The 13,050-nt window shown below is 45.0% G+C and overlaps 2 protein-coding genes and 1 pseudogene across 7 annotated transcripts in view; 1 reads left to right on the top strand and 2 right to left on the bottom strand.

Moving 5' to 3' along the window:
• Positions 1-2,164: 2,164 nt before the first annotated feature.
• On the bottom strand, positions 2,165-11,933 carry LOC149301759 (uncharacterized). Of its 3 annotated transcripts, none has more exons than XM_089483130.1 (5): positions 11,855-11,933; positions 5,930-6,223; positions 4,220-4,534; positions 3,601-3,749; positions 2,165-3,358 (listed from the first exon to the last, which is right to left on the bottom strand). In XM_089483130.1, the coding sequence occupies exons 1-5, from the start codon at positions 11,895-11,897 to the stop codon at positions 3,326-3,328; spliced, it is 834 nt and encodes a 277-aa protein (XP_089339256.1). In that variant the 5' UTR covers positions 11,898-11,933; the 3' UTR covers positions 2,165-3,325. The 3 variants fall into 3 exon arrangements, with proteins under 3 accessions (XP_089339256.1, XP_089339255.1, XP_089339257.1); XM_089483129.1 differs by lacking the exon at positions 11,855-11,933 and adding an exon at positions 7,271-9,033; XM_089483131.1 differs by lacking the exon at positions 11,855-11,933 and adding an exon at positions 7,271-9,033 and having other exon boundaries at positions 3,601-3,667.
• LOC149301760 (uncharacterized) lies at positions 8,051-10,312 on the top strand (annotated as a pseudogene).
• A 723-nt stretch (positions 11,934-12,656) lies between the features above and the next one.
• The window catches only part of LOC149301756 (uncharacterized), a 28,320-nt gene continuing 27,926 nt past the window's right edge, over positions 12,657-13,050 (bottom strand). For 2 of the 4 annotated variants that reach the window (XM_089483123.1, XM_089483122.1), the window contains one exon: positions 12,657-13,027. In XM_089483123.1, coding sequence (XP_089339249.1) covers positions 12,666-13,027 — 362 coding nt within the window. In that variant the 3' untranslated portion in view covers positions 12,657-12,665. The remainder of the gene's footprint in view (positions 13,028-13,050) is intronic. The other 2 variants (XM_089483124.1, XM_089483125.1) reach the window with 2 other exon arrangements.

Here is a 13,050-nt window from a genome sequence, read left to right as displayed (position 1 = left end):
TTCCCTGCCCTCAGGCTTACAATCTAAAAAGACATGACACAGAAGGAGAAGGGAGTGGTGGAGGGAAAGGGTAAGAGGTCCAGCAGTTCCTCTCTACCTCCAAGGCCTGGACCAAGGCAGATGGACTGGAGGGAGGGCTTGGGTTCTTAATGGATGGTTAATCATTTTCCAGGGAAAATACATACTCTCTAGTAAGATAATACATATAAAATACATAGCAATCCAGGAAATGATTCAATAAAACAGGCAACAAAGGAACATCAAATAGCAAGTGACAATCATGCAATGCCTGGGAAGGCTTCTCTGAACAGGATGGTTTTCAACTCCGTTTTGAAGCTGGTTAAAGAAGTGATGGCTCTTGCTCGCGGGGGAAGAAGATTCCAGGAGTGAGGGGCAGCAAGTGAAAAGGGGCGAATCCTAGATGGGGCAGAGGAAATCCTGGGCTGAGACAGCAGACCTTGACTACCAAAATGGAGGGCCCTGGTGGGAAGGTGAGGAGAAAGAAGGTCTGAGAAGTCAGGAGGGGCCAGTCCATGGAGGGCTTTAAATGTCGACAGCAGGAGCTTATACTGAATGCGGAAAGGGAGAGGGAGCCAGTGAAGGGATGCCAACACAGGAGAGATGTGGTCAGAGCAGTGAGTGGAAGTGATAATGCGAGCAGCTGAACACTGAACAGAGATTAAAGGACGGAGGTGAGAAAGAGGAAGCCCAGCCAGGAGGACATTACAGTAATCAAGTCGTGAGATCACTAGGGCATGGACCAGGATCTTGGCAGTAGAGGCGGAGAGATATGGTTGGATTTTGGCAATATTGTACAAAAAGAATTGACAAGCCTTGGCTGTGGTCTGGATCTGAGGGATACACGACAGAGAAGAGTCAAAGATAAAACCAAGACTGCGGGCTTGCTGGACTGGTTGAATAGAAATGTTGTCCACAGAGACATAAAAGGAGTGTTGAAGGGTGGGCTTAGGAGGAAAGACAAGAAGCTCCGTCTTGGACATGTTGAGCTTCAAACACCGATGGCGCATCCACTGCGAAACAGCTGTGAGACAAGACGAAACTTAATGTTCAAGCGTTGGAGAAATGCCAGGGGTGGAAAGATACAACTGGGTGTCACTGGCATACAGATGGTAGGAAAAACCAAAAGAGCTGATGAGTTTTCCTAAGGACAGTGTGTAGAGAGAAAACAGAAGGGGACCCAGAACAGAGCCCTGGGGAACTCCAACAGATAAGGGAACAGGAAAAGAAGTCTGACCTCCTGCAACTACTGAAAAAGATCTGCCAGACAAGTAAGATCTAAACCAGTCGAGAACAGAGTCTGAGAACCCAAGGTCAGAAAGTATATCAACTAGAAGAGAATGATCATCGGTGTCAAAGGCTGCAGACAAATCGAGAAGGATGAGAACAGAGTAAAGGCCATTAGCCTTGGCCTGTAAAAGGTCATTGGAGATCTTAGTGAGAGCTGTCTCAAAGCTATGTTTTGCTCTTATAAATGTATGGAAAAATAAAAGGCAACTAGCATCCTGTTTGTCGCAAAGGAGAAAGAGAGCATTAAAAAGCCTCAAAGGAGAGAGAAAGATTGAAGCTTGCTCTTTATCGTGCCGGTTGCTATCTGTGGTTTCAGAGGCAGGACCTATTAACGTAAATGTGGTCTACGTGACCCACAGAGACGGACAGCAATTGCCAAAGTGTCCTTTTTACAAAGTTATTCATTTCCTTTCCCTTTTGGCTTTCTCGGTCTGCGAAGTGGACAAAGTGAGAAGAAACGTGTGCCAGCAAGCCTTGAGGAAAGGTTTAGTGTGAAGCTAGTCCTCATGTCAAGTCGAAGGCTTTCAGGGCCGGCATCCACAAAAACTAGCCCTCATGGTCGCCATGTCTTTTTTCCCCCTTAGCTGTAATGTTTATGATTTCCAACATCCGCATACCAACACCAAACACATCACAACACCATCTACACAATCTAAAAGACTTACCTCTAGGTCCATATAGTCCACTTCGCTTCAGCCGTGAAGGAATCCATAGCTATTAGATGCTAAACCTGAGGGCAGGGAACCGTCTTATTAAAAGCAGCCCTGAGAACCTTTAGGGATGAAGAGGGGGGTATTGATACCATAAATAAATAAATAAATAAATAAATAAATAAATAAATAAATAAATAATACACTCCCAAAATATGCCATCCAACCTCTGTTTAAAGGAGACTCCAGCAGCCTCCAAGGCAGTCCATATTCCTCTGCCAAACAGCTCTGATATTCAAGGTTTCCTGCCTAAATATTAAACAGAATCTCCTTTCTTGCACTTTAACTTCTAACAATGTATTTCTCATCCTTTGAGAGACAGTGGCCTATTGTGGCTTCAGTTCTGGACAAGGACTCTGCGGGACCAGGGTTCGAATCCCGGCTTGCCCATGCAAAGCCATTGCGTTTCCTTGGGAAAGCCCCACTCTCTCAGCCTCGGAGGAAGGCAATGCAACACTCCTGTGATGATGATATCCGCCCAAGAAATCCCCATGACATTTGCCATAGGTCGCCATGAACTTTAAGGTGCATAACCACAACAACCTTACCCTTAAAATACAACACACAAGCACCGATATAGCCGTGTTAGTCTGTAAAGCATGTAGAGAGATCTTATAGCACCTTTGAGACTAACTGAAAGAAAGAAATTGGCAGCATGAGCTTCCCTAGACCTCAGTCTACTTCCTCAGATGGTGTTGCTGCCATTGCTATTCTTGTTGTCTTCTCTTTCCACAAGACCGATAGGTTTTAAAGTTCAGACTAAAGCCCAGAGTGGATGGAAAGGCCTTCCCCCAAAGAGCAGAAGGAGCCACCAAACTAACGGGTTTTGGAACTGGTTTAGCTTTGCAATTGGTTTTATTTCTGTTGGGTGTGTATGCCAACTGTCACACAATGCATGCCTCTGGAGAAAAATGGGCTCCCATTAAGACAAGCAAACAAACTGTTGCCTCCTGTTTGTGAAACAGGAAGGCGTTTGCTACTACGCTCAGCTGGAATTTCCTTCAAGGAGAGGGAAGAGGAAGAAAAGGTGAGAATCCCAAGGGAACGTCTGAAGGGATGACGGCAAGCCATTGCCGCATCTCACGGCATTTCCTTGCCAGCATCACACCGAGTGTGTGGCCAAGAGGATACACTTATGTGAATGAGGACACCGGTCGCAAGTGTGTAGAGCAGACATTGCATTTAATACAAACAACTACGGTGACCCAGTTAAAACTGAAATTTGGCTTCCTTCCTTGTGTCTTCCGTTCTTCAAACACTAGCATGAATTGCAACCAGAATCAATCTGTTGGAAAACTATTGTTTCTTCATCTGTTGCATCGGAGTTCAGCATATTCCGTCTGGAAGAAAAAGCCAAAGATCTCTTGAGCGCCTTTATCTCCCATGTCTGCAAAATCTCCTGGAAAGACAGGCTTTCTAATTCTGCCTTAGAAATGACCTGGCATCTTTTGGGGCAGACCCATTCAACCCTTCCACACATCTATCCTGAGTTGTCCCAGGGCTTTGGTTTCTTCCAAGGCCTTCAGCAAAACAACAACAATAATAAAAGCTCAGCTCGTCCCAATGCAAAGCTATTGAGTACCTGTGGAATCTGCCCCACGGTTATTTCATCGGCTGGTTTCTTAACTTTCCCTCCAAAGAGTTGCTTCCTGAAGAAGAGGATCAAGAGTAGAGCTGACAGGAGAACAACCATGCAAGGGATCCCAAAATATAATATGGGAAAGCATTTTCCTGTCAGAAGAGAGAGAGAGAGATGCTAGAGAAAGAAAGAAAGGGCATTAGCATCTTGAACTGCATTTGAGCTCATCTGGATCAACCAAGGCCTTTCATGGTACCATCATGGTGGTGTTATCGTTGTGTCCAAATGTAACAGCCTGGGAATGTGAATCCTTTCCATCAGGTTTCTCAGTACTCAAAAACATACTTTTGACCATTTCCTGAATGTTTTGAAATACTCTTTCCATCCATAATTTTGAGCCCAAGTGAGAGAGGGGCTCTGGGATGCGAAGCTCTGGCAATTTCCTTTTGTGGAGCCCTTCGCCAGAGATCTGAGCATTTTAAATTCTCTGACTCCTCCATATGAAAATTTCAGAATGAGGTGAAATAACAAAGCAGCTCAGGACTCCCCAGTTGCCTTTCCAGGCAAGGGAAACCCAACCTAGAAAAACATGGCACAAATAGGTTGTCCCACCATACTGTACCTCTAGGCATGGTCTCTGTGGGAATTATAGCACTAATGCTTCTGTTCCCTTGATCTGAGCAAGTGTAGGATGCCCCCGGGATCCATCTCTCTGGAGGAACCAGCTTCAGACTCCAGATGCTGAAGGCTCCTTCCCCATCTATCATGCCAACATCTGCCTGGTCTTCCTGAGATGTTTCTCCACCAACATCCCAAGAGATCTTGTCCCCAGAAGAATTTGCTTTGAAGGAGAGGCAAAGGAGAGGGAGGCTGTGGTTGGGTTGAGCCCCTTCCAAGGAAGAAGGCAGAAAGATGGAGAGACTTGGACCTGAAGCATCTAAAAAAACAAAACAAAGAACAATAGCAATCATTACTTTGTTAAGCTCCGGCCTTGTCTCCTCTCATAGGCTCTGCGTGGAGAAGACCACTTCTCTTCAACCAGTAAAATAATTATGGTTAACCTGCAAAATGGGACAGGAACCTCCTTGAAAAAGCAAGCGAATAAGAAGTGCAGACCTGGCCAAAACTAGATGAACGAGAAAGCAAGGCAAGAGAAAGTTTTGAGGCTCATACGGCTGAAAAGCAAAACACGGGAGAAAACAGACAAGGCAGACATCGCTGGAAGCTGTGGTATTTATGGCTGGAGGTCTTGTGTTTTCATTTTAATACTGAAATGATGGGTTTGTTACTCCAGACAATTCTTTCAAGAGTGCTGTAGTGATGTCTTCTTGCATAGAAAGAGGATGGATTAGGTGGCCCTTGAGACCCCTTCCAAGTCTAAGATTCTAGGATTATGATAACCGACAAAAAATGAAGAAGTGTTCACATTTCTTTAGACCATTATGGAGGTTGCCTAAGATAAGCAGCAGCAGCAACAACACCTTTCAAAACAGGGGGAAGAAGAAACTAAAGAGCGAATAAAGAATTGGCCAAAAGAAGATGGAAGAGATTGATTCTTGCTAGGGAGGATGTTCAGCACTTGATCCATGGCTCTGAACTGCTTTGTCTGATCAATTAAGCCAAACAGAGAGATCAGAGGAAGGAAACGAAATGCTAAGGGCTAATAATAGCTACTAGTCCAATGACTAGAGACCTGGAGTTCCTCCAGAATTGAGATAGGAACAAAAAAGGAACTTCTCACTTCATCTGATAGTAATGGAACAACAATCGTCTCATGGTTTTTTGGGCCAAACCTTAATAAGGACCAATGAGGAGGTGGTTTCTGTTGCCGACAACCTCTTCTAAATTCTGAGGCATTTCGTGAAATTGACTCAGCATTTCCTGCGGCTGCACCCAGGTTTAACTTAGAGCTGGAAACTCATTGAAACCAAGAATAAATGTCCCTCTCCAAACTGCTCCCTGGCATCTAGCATCCATTGCTCAGGGACTCCCTCTCTCCGTCTTCACTGCCATGTTCTTGAGACAAGACTTCACTGCTGATAGTTAGCACATCCTAACTACCTAAATGGAAGGGGCTCTCATTTTAAAAGCCCTAGGAGAGTTTCAGCTGGATGGCTTTGTATGAAGACGACTGCTCTTGCTTGACTCTTGCATAGTGGCACATCTGCATTTTGTGCAATTAACTCCTTGGTCCTGGATATAAGGTTTTGCTGTCTGTCCTTATACAATACTTTGTGTGTATTTCCTTGGAGCAGGTTTGAATTTGGACTGGAATGGATATTGCCAAGGAAACAAAACCATAGACACTTGCAAAGTCTACCAAGCCACTCACCTGAGATGATCAGTCTGGTTCCACTCATGATCTTGGCATTCATAGCACAGTAATAAACACCAGAGTCATTTCTTTGTGCATGATGGATGTTCAGATTCATTCGATCTGGGTATTTAGGGCTCCCCTGTTTAACCTTCCGCAAGCTTCTGTCTTGCTCCTCCTTGTACCAGGTCGGCCATGGCCCCACATATAGTTCTCCTGGAAGGTTGCAATTGATGGTGACAGACTCCCCAGCAGATGCCAGGATCTGGGCCAACCTTTGGGGACTCTGTGAACTCCCCAGCGACTCAGCAGCTGCAAGAGGGAAGCAAAGGAAATCTTCGGCAGTCTTAATGACATTGGAATTTGTACACCCTGTAAGCTGCCCCAAAGGACAGGGCAAAGAGATTTATGGAAATAAGCCCATACGGCTCAACATTCACTTAGACCTGAACAGGCTCTAGGGATAAAACTGCCAGTTGAATCGCCAGTTTTTGGAAAGCCATGGTATCCCCTTAGAAATGTTTTTGAGGAAAGGATGGAATGGGTTTGCTTGCTTTCCGTGGGTGAAACTCGGACTCCCTGATGAAAACATAAAAAAATGTGATCCAGTTCTATTCAGAGCAGCTCATAGAGACCAACAGAACAGAGATTTGCAGAAAACTTGGAGACAAAATTTAGCACCCTTCTTTAAGGTGCTGTGAGAAGAGTCGGTATCTGACTGTCTCAAGGATCTGCTTCTCAGAACAAAGTATTTTGCTCTCCTTTGCAAGAGCGGATGCTGGGAGAGCAGGGTTCGAATGCTCAACCAGCTATGGCAACCCATTAAAAAACCTTGGGCAAGTCGCACGTCCGCAGCCTCAGAGGAAGGCAATGGCAAAATGCTTCTGAAGAAGGTATCACAGAATCATAGAATTGTAGAGTTGGAAGAGACCGCAAGGGCCATCCAGTCCAACCCCATCCTGCCATGCAGGAACTCTCAATCAAACCATCCCTGACAGATGGCCATCCAGCCTTTGCTTAAAGACCTCCAAGTATGTGGCCAAGGAAACCCGCTGACAGGGTTGCCATAAGTCATAAATAACTTGAAAACATGCAAGAACAAAAACAACCAATTACTTCACTGCAAAATGTACTACCCTGGGCAAATGCACCATCAAGGCGGCCTTCAATATGCCCAACCCAACCCACAATATGTGTATTCAGAGCTCAGTGGTGTAAATGGGACTTACACCTGAGGAAGCAGAATCAGCTTGAGCCAATATTACCCAATATAAACCCAATACAATTGCCACGGAAATCCCATTCCCGACATGCCAGGAGAAGCAGAAATTAGACGGAGGTTGTTTGAAAACCACTCACTGTGCAGAGAAAGAAAGATCATCCCAAGGCAAAGGAAGAGCATCTCCAGCAAAACTTGTGAGCTCCGAAGGAGGCTGGCAGGTGTGCGAATCTCACCTTGCCCCCTTTCTTCCATGGCGTCTTGCAGTTTGCTGACAACTTCTGTAGAAGCCAAAAATGAAAGCCACAAGATGTTCCCCTCAAAACACAACTGGGAGGATTCGTGGAACAGCCTCTTAGGATGCTTTGAGATTTTAACTCTTCAGTTTGAAAGAATGAAAACGAGAAGTTTTAGGAAGACACCCTGGCATCTGATGTAGAAAATCCAAATTCTCCCTGGCATTCCTTTAACATAATATGCATGGGATAAAAATATCTCCATCAATATTTGGATGGGAATAAAAAGGTTCATAATATAGCAAACACTTTGACCCCATCCAAAGACCCATGCCCATCGTTCTGTGCTTCAGAGGCATCCCAAATCTCCCCAAGTGCAAAGCTGGCCACAGTTGGTAGCAGAAAAGAAGCAAAAGGACCTGACCTGAAACCCAAAGGAGCAGTGGTTGTTTGCAGGGGAATGCTCTTCCAGGTAGACAGAGCTGGTTCCTGCTCTCTTGTGCCCGAGGCCTCTCTGGCTTTCAATGGGGGCAACCAGTGGCACCAGCACCATGTGGCACCACCCACTGGAAGAGGGCTGTTCCTTTGCAAGAAACAGACCTCCCCTTGAAGCTGCCCTCCAGGCAATGCCTTTGGGGTCAGGACTCATTCCTCTGGTGCTGAGGGGGCTGCTGGGCTCCAGAGATGTTCTTGGCCAAGGACTGCATCCTGGCTTGGGCAGGTAAGGCTTTTCACAACTCCTTCCACCTCAGCCTTTGCAAGATGGTTCCCTCTTTCATCCCCTCCAACTTGCCAAATTTGGCAGAAAGTTGTTTGCACTGTATTAACTCTGCAGGAGGGAGTCGATTCATGCCCTTCTCAGTCAGATAAGGCAAAAGCACACTGCTGCAACTAATCATAGCTAGGCTGTTCTTCCTCACTGATCACTTTTGCCCTCTTGACCACGTCCCAGTGTGACTTGGCCTCAGGATTCCCAGTTCCCCTCTGTGAAATGTTGGATGGTATGCAGTGTACATTGCTAACCATCCGTTTTTGGGTGGTGTCTCCACAGTATTGCAGGTCCAGTTTTCATCTTATCAGCCTCTGCAGTTCCAGTTTGTGAAAGTTGGGGATAAGGCATGGATTCGCTTTGTTCCTGTAGGAAAACCCGAGGATGAGGGATTGTCATTCTTCTGGTACAAAAGGAGTGTTTATGAAGGAATACCTCTTTTCGTCACGAGTTGCAATGACAACAAGCCTGCAGATAAATTCATTTGCAAACCTGGAAGAGAAAAGGTGACCTTGGAAATCTCCAGGGTCCAAAGGGAAGATTCTGGGCTATATCTGTATGCTGAAAGAGGTGAAGACTTCCATCTGGGATCAGCCCTGGTTGTTCGAGGTGAGTAAACTGGCCAAAAGCTTGCACCAGAAATACTGCCAATTCTGCTCAACATTGGCACTTGGTGACCTTGAACAAACCATGCTCTCTCAGTCTCAGAGGAAGAGAAAGTGGAATCTCCTTTGAATAAAGCTTGCCAAGAAAACCAAGGAGAGGGTTGCCTTCCTCTGAAAAAGCTGAGAACGTGTGAGTTACTTAAGGTCCCATAGTGGGTTTCTGTGGCTGAATAGGGATTTGACCTTTATATAACTAACCATAACTTCCATGCTTCCTTTCTTCTCCTCAGACAGCTACACTCCAAGGACCCAAGTGATGATTTTACAACCGGCTGCACATGCTCCGTCTTCCTGGGATGTGAGAAGAGGCCAACTTGCTTGCCTGATCCAAGACGTCTCCAACTTGGTTGAGGTCTCCTGGGATGTTCCTGGAGGTCTCTGGCAAAAGGAACAAACCTTCCTAGTGAAAAACACCAGTGGCTCCTTAACCTTCCTCAGTCTCCTTTCCATCCCCATGGAGGTCCAAAGTAATGGGGGGAACGTCACCTGCGAAGTCAGGTTTAACTCTTCTGGCACCAGCGTGAAGAAGAGCACCACCTTCGATGCCTGTGAGTGGTTTTTATCCTCATTGGGAAAATATGCCAGCATACACTCCAAGGGTCCCAGTTTGGCAGAGAGAGTCTTTATTCCTCCTCTGCCATGCAACTTTCCCATCTGCTTTTAAAATATCTCAGATTCTTTCTCTTCCTCTCACTTTACCCTTTTGTCCCCAGCTTATTTCCATTGATTAAAAATGGGTTCCAAATGCAAAAACACTTTGCAGTCTCAATTCAGCAAAAGAGAGAGGAGAACCGGAGGCAGGATCTTGTCCTCTCCAGTTGGCTCAGGCAAAAGCAAAGTGCTACAGCTTCTCCCAGCTTTTCTGTTCTTCCTCATTTATCACTTTTGCCATCTTGACTATACTCTGATCTTGGGTGGCCACATTGGGTCCCAGTTTTGAACTGTAAAATTTTGAAAGCCACGTGCCGGCTATTTTCATAAAGATGCAAGAGGAGTTTTAAAACAGCATTGCGTCCCTATTTGATTTTAGTGTTGGTCAGATTTCCGGTAGAGGGAGGGATGAATGAAAGGCCATGAATTCTTAAATGTTACCATCATAAACCTTTTCCTCTCCTTTGCCCGACTGGTGGGAAATGTTAACGCTGGATTCCTTGGACAACTCTTTAAATTTGCAATAGGCACCTCACCCAGTTCTTGCATGACGTCTGGCGAAATTATGAAACAGGGGAGCAAGATGTAACGCTTGGGGTGTCAGCTAACAGCAGCCATTCCTGAGCAAACCTTTTCTTTCTTCTTCCTTTTTTAAAGCTTCCTCTGAAGACTATGATGAGAAATGTCTCATTTATGACTTGTTCCTGACTGGCTTCACAGGACTGGCGTTACTACTTCTCCTCCTGTGTTTACTTCGAAACTGAGTCTGTCCTTCTGAACCAAGTAAGAAGCCATCCTTGCAACTGCTTTTAATCTATTAACCAATTAAGATAAAAAATAACCAGTAAGTTCATGAGATGGGATGGGTTAAGTTATTAATCATGTAGTAAACCTGAGCTACTCTATATTAAGGACCATAATGAGAGGAAGAAGAAATCCTAGGACAATTTCTCCATGGCCAATGGAAATTCTGGACAGAATCCCTAGGAGACTTTCTAGGGTATGTATCTGGGGACACATGGGCCTTCCAAGAGGTTGCTGGATTCTAGTTCCTATCATCTCTGGCCACTGGCTTTGCTGGCCATGACCTCTAAAGCCTATATGGTTGGATCCCGTCTGATGGACTGTATCTTTTCAAAGGAGCTGGTCCGAACGCTCAGATCTTCAGGAGAGGGCCTTCTTGGTGGCTGCTCCCAACTCTGGGACTCCCTTCCGAAGACTTTTTTTATTCCAGGAATACTCTGGGAAAGGATTGGCCTTTTTATGGCACTGGACTCCTTTTGTGCTTCTATCCTTTGTTTTAGTCATGTTTCCAAGGGTTTTAATCTTGTGGATAGTTCAGTTTCAATCCATATGGTTTTAACCCCACGTGATTTTGCAGTAACCTTCTTTCTCTTCTAAGCATCCTTGAATCCCAGTCTGGAAGAAATGTAGAGGGTCTAAAGAAAGGGATGGAGGGAGGGATGCGTTGGAAGGGAGTTGAACAACCAACCCTCTTTGTAAGGGAGTCAATGGCTTGGGACTTCAATACCTGAGAGATGCCTCCCCCTATATTTGCCTGCCTGAGACCTCCTGGCAGGACCCTCCTCCATGTAGCCCCCCCCCACTGAGGCCCACAAGAAATGTGGGAGCAGGGCCTTCTCCGCCAGGGCACCCAGTTGTGGACCATCCTCCCCTTGGAGATCCGCCTGGCGCCGACACAGATTTTGTTCAAGCACCAAGTGAAACACTGGCCCTTAACCAAAGCCCTTGGGCCCCACGGATCCATCGCAAATACTTATGCACAGGGTTTAAAACTGTTCTACTATTTTAAACCTGCTTTCACTTGTTAGTCGAGTTCAATAGCTTTTTGGGTTCAATGAAATGGTCTTTACTGTTCGAAAGCCTTTTATGCATCATTGCTTTAATCTGACTTGTAAACTGCCCTGAGGTCTTTTTTGGTATAGGTTGTGGCAGACTTTTAAAAAATAAAATTACAAATAAATAAATACAATATTCCATGCAACACACAAACACAGCTTCCCTTCTGGCTGAGAAACTGAAATAACTAAAGATAAAATCAAATCTACTCAACTCACAAGTTTTCCTTCTGGCTGAGAAACTGCCACAGAAAGCTCCATAAGGAACATGTTAAGGCGTCACTACGTTTAATATGTCTTTCGTTTGTTTAAAGTATTTTATTGCTCTAAAACTGTTTTTAACCTGTTTCTTTTCCTGAGATCTTTTTGATATACAGTGGGCTAGAAATATCTGAATCATTCAAACAATCAAATTACATCAATGTGTCCCTCTTACGATGCTATTTGCTTCATGGGGCATTGAATGTATTTCCACACTGAGTTTAAAATGCTTGGTGCATATACATTAATAAGATATATTGGGTTAGTTGAGGAACAGACTTACTAGACTCAGCCTTCACAGGCGAGGGATGAAAAATTACAGTCATTTTCTCCAGAGAAAATGAACATCTCTCCACATATTCTCATATTTGAAGATCCCAAAGCATCGTGAAGGAATTATTCTGTAGAGAAACAGACATAGGTTCCTCAGCAACCATTGAGCAAAGCTGTCCCTCCTGGATGCAAGAAACCAGCACAGAGCATCAGCTTGCTGAGATGTGGGACAAATTATCCTCAAACATATGTTTTGCTAAAATAAATGTAGAGGGGGGAAAGATAACAAACATCCTGTTTGTTACAAATGAGAAAGAGGGAAGGTGGAAGGTGTTAAACACCCCAAAGAACCGAAAGGCTGACATTTGCTCTTTATCGAGCCTGTTTGTGGTTTCAGACGCAGGCTCTATTAACATACATGTGGTCTATGCAACCCACAGAGATGGACGGCAATTGCCAAAACGCCATTCTCAAAGAACAAGCTTTCTGCTTTCTGTTTGTGAAGTGGACTGAACCACTTTCCCCCAAATAGCAGAAGGAGCCACCAAACTGCTGCCAGCGGGTGACTTGGTTTTAGGATTATTTAGAACTGAAGAATTCAAAGGTATAGCCGTGTTAGTCTGTCAAATCAGTATGGAAAGAGATCTTGTAGCACCTTTGAGACACTGAAAGGACTTTGAAAGGTGCTGCAAGATCTCTTTATGTGCTCTTTTAGAATAGCGGTATTGGTTTGCATGCGTGCTGACTGTCACACACCACACACCCCTGGAGTAGGATGGTTTGCATTAAGACAAATGAGTAAGGAAACTTTCCCCTCCTTTTTATGAAACAGGAAGGCGTTTGCTACTACGCTTAGCTGGAATGTCCTTCAAGGAGAGGGAAGAGGAAGAAAAGGTGAGGTGAGAATCCCAAGGGAAACATCGGAAGGTCTGGAGAGACGATGGGAAGCCAATGGTCTCATCTCCGGACATTTCCATGTGAATGAGGACACAGATCATATCAGTGCAGAAGGGGGGGGGATGTTTAATACAAACATCTACAGTCACCCAGTTAAAGCTCTGAAATCTGGTTTCCTTCCTTCTGTCTTCCCTTCTTCTGAAACTGGCATCAATTGTCACCAGAATAAACGTATTAGAAAAACACAGTTTCTTCATCTGTTGCAACGGAGTTCTGCGTAGTCCGTCTGGAAGAGAGATTGCCAAAGGT

The sequence above is a fragment of the Sceloporus occidentalis genome, unplaced genomic scaffold (genome assembly GCF_023333645.1).
Source record: "Sceloporus occidentalis isolate IW3139 unplaced genomic scaffold, rSceOcc1.0.p SCAF_20, whole genome shotgun sequence".
Classification (NCBI taxonomy): Eukaryota; Metazoa; Chordata; class Lepidosauria; order Squamata; family Phrynosomatidae; genus Sceloporus; species Sceloporus occidentalis.
The sequence above is the reverse complement of the archived record's forward strand: the minus strand, read 5'-3'. Positions and strand labels throughout refer to the sequence as shown.

Coding starts and splice junctions, on each gene's coding strand:
- LOC149301759 (XM_089483129.1), bottom strand. CDS start 7,385: ATGGAAGAAAGGGGGCAAGGTGAGATTCGCACACCTGCCAGCCTCCTT. Junction 6,224..7,270: donor GATCTTTCTTTCTCTGCACA/GTGAGTGGTTTT, acceptor TCCCTCTTGCAG/CTGCTGAGTCGCTGGGGAGT. Junction 4,535..5,929: donor AACCAGACTGATCATCTCAG/GTGAGTGGCTTG, acceptor TTGTTTTTTTAG/ATGCTTCAGGTCCAAGTCTC.